Source organism: Azolla caroliniana, unplaced genomic scaffold (assembly GCF_043228905.1).
Source record: "Azolla caroliniana isolate FFs.n. ecotype wild unplaced genomic scaffold, voAzoCaro1.0.p SCAF_13, whole genome shotgun sequence".
In the NCBI taxonomy this organism is placed as follows: domain Eukaryota; kingdom Viridiplantae; phylum Streptophyta; class Polypodiopsida; order Salviniales; family Salviniaceae; genus Azolla; species Azolla caroliniana.
Window position 1 is genome coordinate 12,116,917 of NW_028230448.1, and position 9,961 is coordinate 12,126,877.

At 37.0% G+C, this 9,961-nt stretch overlaps 1 protein-coding gene across 2 annotated transcripts; it reads right to left on the bottom strand.

Moving 5' to 3' along the window:
• Window positions 1-773: 773 nt before the first annotated feature.
• LOC147856135 (uncharacterized) lies at window positions 774-9,734 on the bottom strand. 2 transcript variants are annotated; one of them, XM_087329457.1, is made up of 20 exons: window positions 9,483-9,734; window positions 9,155-9,228; window positions 7,485-7,562; window positions 7,097-7,352; window positions 6,786-6,866; window positions 5,698-5,874; window positions 5,398-5,541; window positions 4,775-4,846; window positions 4,383-4,676; window positions 3,799-3,840; window positions 3,543-3,590; window positions 3,381-3,437; window positions 3,083-3,250; window positions 2,872-3,000; window positions 2,318-2,422; window positions 1,919-2,197; window positions 1,654-1,809; window positions 1,483-1,568; window positions 1,283-1,394; window positions 774-1,165 (listed from the first exon to the last, which is right to left on the bottom strand). In XM_087329457.1, the coding sequence occupies exons 1-20, from the start codon at window positions 9,615-9,617 to the stop codon at window positions 1,040-1,042; spliced, it is 2,619 nt and encodes an 872-aa protein (XP_087185583.1). In that variant the 5' UTR covers window positions 9,618-9,734; the 3' UTR covers window positions 774-1,039. The 2 variants fall into 2 exon arrangements, with proteins under 2 accessions (XP_087185583.1, XP_087185582.1); XM_087329456.1 differs by having other exon boundaries at window positions 3,775-3,840; window positions 9,483-9,731.
• Between the last annotated feature and the right edge of the window lie 227 nt (window positions 9,735-9,961).

Here is a 9,961-nt window from a genome sequence, read left to right on the forward strand (position 1 = left end):
TCATGTACTTTTTTGTGAACCTAGTCTAAGATACAAAACTGGTATAAGGAACTATTGAAGGCGTGCATAACTTTATAATAAACTATTATTGAAGACTTGCAAAGCTAATATAAGAAACTATTAATGAAGGCTTGCCTTGACTAGGTACAAAACAACGTATTAGCAAAAATACTAAAATATTGGATTATTATACAACCCTTATATGTTGTAATTTCATGATTATAGTCATTTATGGTTCAAGCCTATATGTTGAACCATATGTTGCATTCATCTAGTCCTCGAACGTAAAATGTCATACCACTTTGCTTGACTAGATTTTTGCCAACTCAATAACCCAAAGTTTTACCAATGCATCAATAGCAAAAGACAAGTAAATTCAGATATTTTGTCATAATTTAATGTATAGATCATTGTACTTTCATCAGTACTCAACGTCACTCAAATATTCTGGGCATTCATAATATAGTTTTTGGGCAAGTAAAACTTGATATACCAACCTACAAATTTCACACCCATGTGCAACATTATTTTAACAATGGATGCCTTCATCATCAGATGATATATGGGGAACATCAAAATAGACAAACGATCATAGAAAGTTGGTTTCCCAACTTTCCGAATAAGCTAAAAAGATTAAGCCATCTTCTTTGTATTCGTCATATAGCCTAACGTGAACTAGGTCATTATTTTGCAGTGTATTAGATTATTTGTTACCAGGTGAAACAAGGAAAATAGACAAAATTCCACGATAAAGAAGATAAAAGGGAGACAAATGTACAAATCATTATCTGATTGAAATCATTTACACATGGATATTTCAAACAAGGAAAACATAAGTTCTTCGGATATTCCAACTTGAAATCATTACATGGATATTCAGTACAGACGTTAACTACACCTAATGTCACCGCCCAAAGGGTTTGCCTTATTGATTAGCCATTTCCCTGTCTTGAGACAGAAAGGGAATTCTTGGGGGAGTCAAAGCATTTAGGGAACAAAATTGTATTGGATAGCTCTAACTGGTTTCCATAAAAACAATTTACTTCTTCTTCATTGGCTTGGATTTTCCAAGTGGAATTATCTGTGCTTGCGCCTCATTAATGGTTTTGTTCTGGTTCTCCCAAGTTGGGCTACCATTTCTGGGACTGTCATGATCCCCTTCCTTCTGCATTTCAAAAGAACCCCATAATACATTAGGCTCCATGAAAACAAAAGCATGCATAGTTGAAATATGAGTGTGTTTAATGAATTAGTAAGAGTGTATTGATTGGCATATCATTACATGATACAATCGTTCTGCCGCATGCATCGGAAGAACCTGCCGCCGCATACAATTTGTAGGCAAGAAATTTGCTCTGTTTGGGTTGAGCTTCTCAAGCCGATGTGCACAAGACCTAGACATATAGCAATCAATTAATCAATTAAAAAGAAAAGTTGAATATATCTATCTATCTATCTCTATCAATCTATCTATATGCATACATGCACTTGAACCCAGGAAGCCCTCTGCCGCTGAGCATTGCAGTTTCTGCAAAGTCAAGTCGTTTCTTCATGTAGCTCTTCATTTTCTGTTTAAATTCATAGCTCACATGAGCATCCATTCATAAGCACAGCATCGACAACCTATTGACACATGATTGTTAGCAGTCCTACTTGGAGCTCATCTTTCTCAGCTGTATTATCTTTCAAACAGCGAATTGTAACATCAAGCTCATTCATTTTCACAGAGAGAGGTACAATGTCTTCCGCTAGCTTATTCACAACTTCAGCATCCCCTTTAGGTTTAATCAGATTCTCATGCAAGGCTCCCTGCCGAAAAGCAAACCGTTATTTTTAAGGATAATGATAATCCAAGTTCTGAGAAATAGAGACTATTTTATTAAGTACGGCTTATCTTATTCACGTTTTAGCTTCATACCTGAAGCTCTGAGAGTGCACCATAATCATCACCATGTCTCTCACCCTCAGATCCAGAAATGGGATGGTTTTCTATGGGCCCCACACTTGGCTGTATAACTGTCACACTGTCATTTATCTCAACGTGCACAATACCATCCCCACTACTAGATTCAGCTGAGCCTCCAGTACAATGATCTTTCACTTCCATTGTTTCTGTCTGCTTCTCATGCAACCGGGCCTTGTCATGTCCTGATAATGTCAGGATGCCTGCTCCAAGTAGCTCCATATCTTTAATGAGCTGCAGGGATTTATATTACCATATAAGCAGCTATATGAATTTTTTGCTAAAAGACAATTTTATGCAGACATCCTATTTGTGTGTAAAATGATTTCCAACATAACTTCAAAGCAGAATCACCTTGTTCAACATCATCTCATGCTTGTTGAACTTCTCATCTTCTGACCAAGCACGGACCACTCCTTCACCCTGTAAGTGAGCTGCACTATGGAAAACAGCATCGCCCTGAAAAACAGAGGCACCCTGAATCACGTGAACCACCCTGAATAACAGTCCTTTGCTATTAGGAAAAACAGAACCTTGCCTAACTCTGTTAAGTATGAACATATATATCTAACAATCTACCACCAAGCCTAAGACATCTTGAATAACCCCTTATGGATAGAAGAAATCCTTATTGGTAAATATTTGTGCATGATAGTGATAGGGTTCCCTCTCCAATCTTTTGACGCAACTGAATGAATGCGATAAACTCCTTTTAAGTAACCTCTCTCCCATAATTACAAGATTTTTTAAGCACAAGAGGTCAGTAAACTTGGACGTTAATAATTTCCACAATTATGCAAAACATCAGTGTGCAAGGTTATGAATTGATTACATCCGCAAATAAAATAGCTAGAAAGATGCTCTCATTAGAAATGAATTTCTCAAAGAGTTTGAATCCAACACAAAACCTCCTTAGAGGACTCTCTCGAAGAAGGGTGGAACCCAGCTTGGAGCTCTTTATTCCTCTTCTTCAGCTCCAAGATTGAAGCTTTTAGAGCTTGTAAACCAGCTGCATCTGCCTTGGAAGCTAGCATAGCCTACAAAGTAACAAAATAATTCAAAAGAAAGAAAATAATGAAAAGAATTCTATAACGAAGGTTAGGCAAGGTAGTTTCAGACCTCCATTTGCAAAAGAGTGTCAGCATACCCCATCATACGGCTCGCATGTTCATTAATAGCATCTTTCATTACATCCAATCCTGGGGATGTCTCCTGAATGGTTGCAGCAGGCTGAGAAAAGTTTTCTAGCCTTTTTGATACCAGCACATTCAGATCGCTTCTTTCTTCCTGCACCAATTGATAAAGCTGTTATTGCAAACCCTCTTATTTAACCATGATGCTAATAGAAAAACTGTGGTGAACGCATAGATTCCCTTAGAATATTAGAACTATTTGTATCAGGTAGTGAAAGTTCTACCAATTTTTCAATCTTATCGTTGATATTATCAAGCTCCAGCATCAAACTTTTGTACTTCTGCTCAAAGATTTAGATATTGGAAGGTCAAAATAATTTTTACTTGTAAATTGAATAACTTTCTAAATGGCTAAGGTACATGCATATTGGAAAATAAGTGAATACCTCATTGTCAAAGCTTGCAGGCAACTGACCACATCTACCATCTAAGCTCTGGTATGCAAATACATGTAATATGCTAAGTATGGATATTCTTTTCATTTGTGCACATTGTAGAACCATTTCAGATTATTATTCATATGTTACTTGTTATGTAAAAATCATGTCATACAATGACACAACTTTCACATTCTTAAAGCTAAAGCCAAAGGAAAACCAAACAGAAAGCATGCACTACCTGCTGTTTCATACTCTCGTGTACCTGTAGCACTTCATCTCGATCTGCTTTCGTAGATATCATATCCTATTTCATCACAACCGTAGTGTCAAATAAGCAACTACACCTAACAGGTCTCAATTACAAACAAACTTCCTGGTACTGGCCCTATGTAGAAGCTAAACGTATTCTTATAAATTTCCAACCTAAATAAAAGATACCAACTGTATCACCTATGGCAGTAAAATAACATCAAGCATGCAGTCAAATCACAAATTGTGCCTATTAGTGAAGCTAATGAAGTGGCTATCCTTTAAGTTTGCCTTCATTGTGAGCCATTACACCTGATTGGTATCCAAAACAAAGAACCATGGAGCAAGAATAAGAATATCTAACTTTGCTAAACATTTAGAGAAATAAGTTCTAGCAAAACCCTGACAAAATTCTTAACGGCAATTCTGCAAATTTCAGAGTGCAATTTGGTAGCAAATTCTTAGGGCAACTCTCTATATTCTAGTATAAGCTCTTAAGAAGTTTTAGCAACAGGAATATAGCAATCAAGAATAAACACTATAACCAACAGCGTAATGTACATGTAAATTTATCAAAAAGGGAGTAACCCTTCATACCTGAAGTTTCTGAAGTGTGACTTGAAATCTGATATAGCTTGATTTTATTTTTGCAAATTCAGTAGGCGATACAGTATCAGGTGTTTGTTCTTTCTGTGCTGGTACTTGTTCAGATCCTTGATCATTTGCTACACTTGGAATCACTTGGTTGACCTTTTCAGTCTCTATAGAAACTCCATCCGAAGAAAATATTCTCGGTGATAAGATGTCGTGTTGTGTCTCTCCCAGGAGAGACACCTGTATTTGTAGTCCATCCACACATTTACGATCAGCTTTACTTCTTAACTGAGAAGCCTGGAAAAAGTTTTAAAAAATTGTCAGAATTTTCATCAAGAAAGACTGATTATTCAAACTAAGTCAGAATGTATAGTCTTAAACCATGATAAACTCACCATACTTCTAATTTCTTCTTCTAAATATTTTAGGCGCCCATCAAAATGATCGTCATCAACTGACTTTGGAGGCTGTTCAATGAAAGCAAGGAATGTAAGTATATGCATTCCTGTGGACAAGAGTGAAGAAACGGAAATTCAAAAACAGACATCCATGGTCACGTTAAAAGACTTTCCCTGATTGTTTAACCTAAAATGTTATAAACCATGCACATCAAAATCAGCTCACCTCAACGGTGAATTCAGCTACAAAGGAGCTCAAAGTGATTTTTCTATAAATTAAAACCCTAAACCATTTTCATCCCCAAACATTCTGTAGGGCTTCATAAATTGTTTATTTGAAACAAGCATTCTCAAAAAACATAGTCTACTGCTCTTTGTGGTTGAATAAATGCCAAATAGCAAAATTAAAAGAACTCTAGTATGCAACATAATAATTACAAACTGTGTCATTTGAAAATAATATTGTACGATAAAGTATCAATTGTTCTGACAATTACAAATTATAAACTCAATGCAGCATTATCCTGAAGACAAAAGTCTAATAGAAGCATGATCAAGATTTTTTTTAGTAGGTTCACAGAATCTGAAAGGTTAGTTCCATCAAAGAAAAAGTGACAAACCTTTTCTTCTGTTGTGATGTCAAACTTTAAGTCTCCATCTCGGATGTTGCTGTCTGCTGAAGACGTCCTCCTTGACGGAGGCATCCTCATTGACCGCATCTGCTTCCTAAGTTCATCATACGCAGTTTTCATTTTTTCAAGACCCTGCATATGTAAAAGCGTGAATTATATGCACAATTATATACAGCAATTACAACAAAAGTAAATCATAAAGCATTCAAAATGCAACCTTGAGAGTATGCATTTCTTTCCAAAATTCTCTGACTAAAAACCTGAAATCAAAATTACAAAATCTCAAACCTCTTTGGCATGGGTTGTACTCCGGACAAGTTGATCCACAGTCTCACTATCTGCTTTTCGTTGAAGTCTGTTCTGAATCTCGTTCACAGCGACCATAATGTCTGGGCAGACTGTGGTTGTGATACTTCCCCGTGTTACATCAAGGATTGGCTGCATCTCAATGTCTGATCGCAAATTCTGATAATGTTTAAAATTGAGATCAGCAACTAAACATACCAGTACTTATTTCAGGAAGTTAGATTGGAATTATGTGTCTTCATATACACAGGAAGAAAGCATTCTCTTTCTGACTGTATATACATGGTGATGTTGCTTTTTATTACTGTATATGACTTTCAAGGTTAAATCTTATGTTGCTTTAACATTATTAACAAGTTTGCAAACATTATAAAGAACCTGCATTTAACTTGCATTACAGGGTAAAAAAAATTCAGATGCTTTATCTGCCACATTAATAAATAATTGAAAGGAAGAGACCAGATTACCAAATTGAAAATAAAACCATTTTTCCAAAATGATAGTCTGAATAATCATGTGATATTTATCTACATAACCTACTGGTTGCGTGTTTAAGCTACCATGAATCACGTGATATCTATCTAGTATGTTTGAAGGGTTCCATTAACGCTCTGCTGAACCCTCCTGGAATGTGAGGTAGTTCAAGGACAAGTTACAATCAATGCTCGACCATTTTTAGCTCAAGCACATCTTTTATTTAGAATGTTGAAGTTTGTCAACCAATCAATCTGGGAAGGACATGGCACATCAAAATGTGTCTAAAGTGGAACATCTCTGTCCTTGTAGTCATTGATAAGTTTGAAGGGAAGGATCCAAAACCCCCAGCCAAGAAAAGCTATTTCTCTATTAGATCTCCATCATAAGCATCTCTCTAGCCGGTATATATCCTCTATATACAAATAAAGCTTACAATATGCACATAAACGCTAATATTTTTGTGGAAGAATTCTGATTTTATGTTCTTGTTTCCTTTCCTTCCATCTATCGTTTAATGATGCTACTGTGATTTGCATCGCCTCATTGATGCACTTGTCCATCCCCTTAAAAAGTTGATAGTAACAAATACTCACCCTGCAGATCTTTTGAAGGGATTCGATATCAGAAGAATAAGCCTTGGCTGCACCTTGCACTGACGACTTCAACTCCTTAATCTGCAGATTCAGCCAACATTGTGTTTGCATTTGTATTGTAAACTAAGAAAGGATAACAGATCGTTTCTCCATTTCAACACATTGAAATATATTTGTGCACATATTGTGAATGTAATCAGCCATTAAATGCTTGTTGTTTTCCACCCTCCTTATTCATTCAATAAAATATAACAGTTTTGGAGTCTTGAATTCACAGGCAGACCATCACATTCAAACAAAAGATAATCTACCTGATCTTCCAGTCTACTCATCCTTTCATTTTGGTCATCAAAACTTGCTTGTAAAGATTCCATTCTCTCATTCATTGGAACTTTAGACTGTCGACTACTAGAATCCTTAGATTCGGATAGATTTTTCCCTTCATTGAAACCTTGGGTATTCTCCTCTATTGCAGACAGACGAGCTGGTAGTGACTGAAGGATGGAAAGATCAACACCTTGTAATCCTGCCATCACATCGCCATAGTTCTTTGCAATATCATCTAATCTACATGTCCAAATCATGAAAATATGGCTTTAGAAGGTATTATCCATGATCCATCAGAATGCCATTTGCACCCTCTGTGAATTATGATAACAATAATATTTTATGTGATGCCATTTTGGCTTATAACATTACCCTTTCAATCTATCCTCGATCAGTTTTGACCACTTATTTTGCTCAGCTTCCTTCTCTGCTTTTAATGCGGCAGCTTTGCTGTATGGGTGCACCAAATACGAGTTAAGCATTGGATAATATCTGACAATGTGGCTTTCCCTTGAGTTAAGAGCATTTGAGCAAATTAGATGCTTCTAAGATAACAAAAGCTGCGCTTTATACTGATCCTTCTCAACTTTTATATATTGTCGAGAAGGAGAGGCTACACCCATTCCATCTTCTTGTTACATAGCCCAACTGTTCCTTTAGATACAGTTTGGTGTTCTAGGTCTCTTGACCATTTGCTGCTGATCTAGGTCTAATTGGCATAGCCATCTCTCTTTCCATATAACAGAAAGGTGTTGAAATGTGAATAAACCGAACAATTTGACAAGATAGTTGCATTCCAAGAATGCACAGATTGATATTGATTAAAATGTAGCTCTAGGTTGCTTCTGGACAATCATAACCGCCTGCAAATATGATGGTAATCTTTTCCCAAATATCCTCGGTTTATCTTATTTTCTTCAATCAGCTTCCAATTCAGATCCAACATGCGTGTTCTTTGTATCAGAATGGGCTCCATGTAATTTCTCCGATAAAGATTGACCATGTATAGATAGGTGGAACTCCCTATGGGTGTCATAGATGAACCAACCTAGAGATACTGGTGAGGAATAACTTTCCCATCCAACTTCATGCGTTGTATGGCCAAAATATCTTATGATCCCTATTATCTCTTATATAAATTCAGTCTACGCAAATAATATCATATCGAGATAATAATAAAAAGGTTGTTAATCTTGTATGTTTTCTGAAATGGATCAATTTTGAGTGTTGAAATACCGAGCAGCCTTAGTAAATCTAACTTGGAGCCTCATTCCATTCTTCTTACAGAAATACGTTCATACATATTTCTTAATGGAAGAACCAAACAGCATTAGAAAGGCCAATTTGAAACGCCATTCCAGGGTCCTTTATAAAGCCATATATTTCAAGACTTGTAAGGTCAAAATGAGATGAAGTTACTAAGAAACAAAACCATATAAAGACAGCCACATAGTGACAGTGAGTTCTACAGAGCACAATGACATGGTTGAAATTATGAACCTGCATTTGCAAGGGGATATTGCTTCTTCTGATTCGAATTTCAGCATCCATCGATACATAGAGGATAGAAAAGAAGACCAAGTAAAGACCACAATTGATAATGTTGTCCCATGAAAGCCAGCATGATGAGGAAAAAGATACATTCGTATGTTATTTGTGGTTTTCATTTTATAACACATCCATGGTTCACATAAACCACGCAGCCTTGACAGCCATTGGAGAACAGAAGACATAAAAAGAAGTAGGAAGGTCTAATCAAATATTAAACGTGCTGATGATGTCTCATGAAGCCAGCAATAAAGAGAAAAAAAATATGAACTTTATGTTCTATAATTTGTGATCTCCTCTTTCTATCACAACAAATATATTAGCTTTTCACAACCGCCAGTCATGAGCGGGCTCAGCATACATGGAAGCACAAAAAAGAAGGATTACAAAGAAAGAAAGAACTTGATGTTTTCAACGTACTCATCCGCCTTTGATAGTGCATGCTTGGCATCCATTGAAGCATAGAAGACAGAAGAAGAAGGAAAGGAAAGAACCTGAGGTTTTCAAGCTCGTCTTTAAGCAATGCAGCCATTCGTCCTTGTTCCTCGGCTTTGTCGAGTTTAGATCCCTGGATTGAAGAAACGTTCATAGATGGCCAATAGAATTCAAGACAAGACAAATAAAAGAATACGCCAACAGGAAGAAAAATAAATAAATTCAGAAAGCAAGAAGAAATCAAGAGGAGCAAGAATAAGAAGATCCAAAGAAGCTTTCGCCATGATCCACCGTTATAACTCAAAAACCAAACAAAGAAACAGTGCACGAACAGGAGAGCTCCAACAGAAACCAAGAGGAGGAGGAGGAATGGGGAGGGAATCGGACCTGCAGAGAGAGGCGGGTGCAGATGGAGCGAAGCAGGACCTGCAATTTGGTCATGACAGGCATTTGCTGAAGAGTCACCAGGTCCTGGATGATGTCTTCGTCGGCGTCAGAGACGAGTGGCGGGGTGGACGCCATAGCTGCACAGGAGGCCAAGGGGAAGGAAGGAAGGATGGATGGATGGATGGAATCTTCCCTTCTTCTGCTTCTGCTTCTTCCTCTTTGTCTTCTTCCTTCTGTCTGCACTGCACAGAAGACAGAAGACAGAAGACAGAAGAGGAGGAAGTGGTGTTCTGTTGTGGAGGAGATATGGCGAAACCTTCCTTCGTCGAGAGTCGCGACCCTTTCTGCTCCGCCTTGCCCATCATCATCAAATCATATGCAATTTTCTCTCTCACAGTAAAAATCGATCGCATAATTTCGTAAATAAATCAATAGATCAATAGATCAATAAATAAATGAAGAAGAAAAAGAATAGCGAT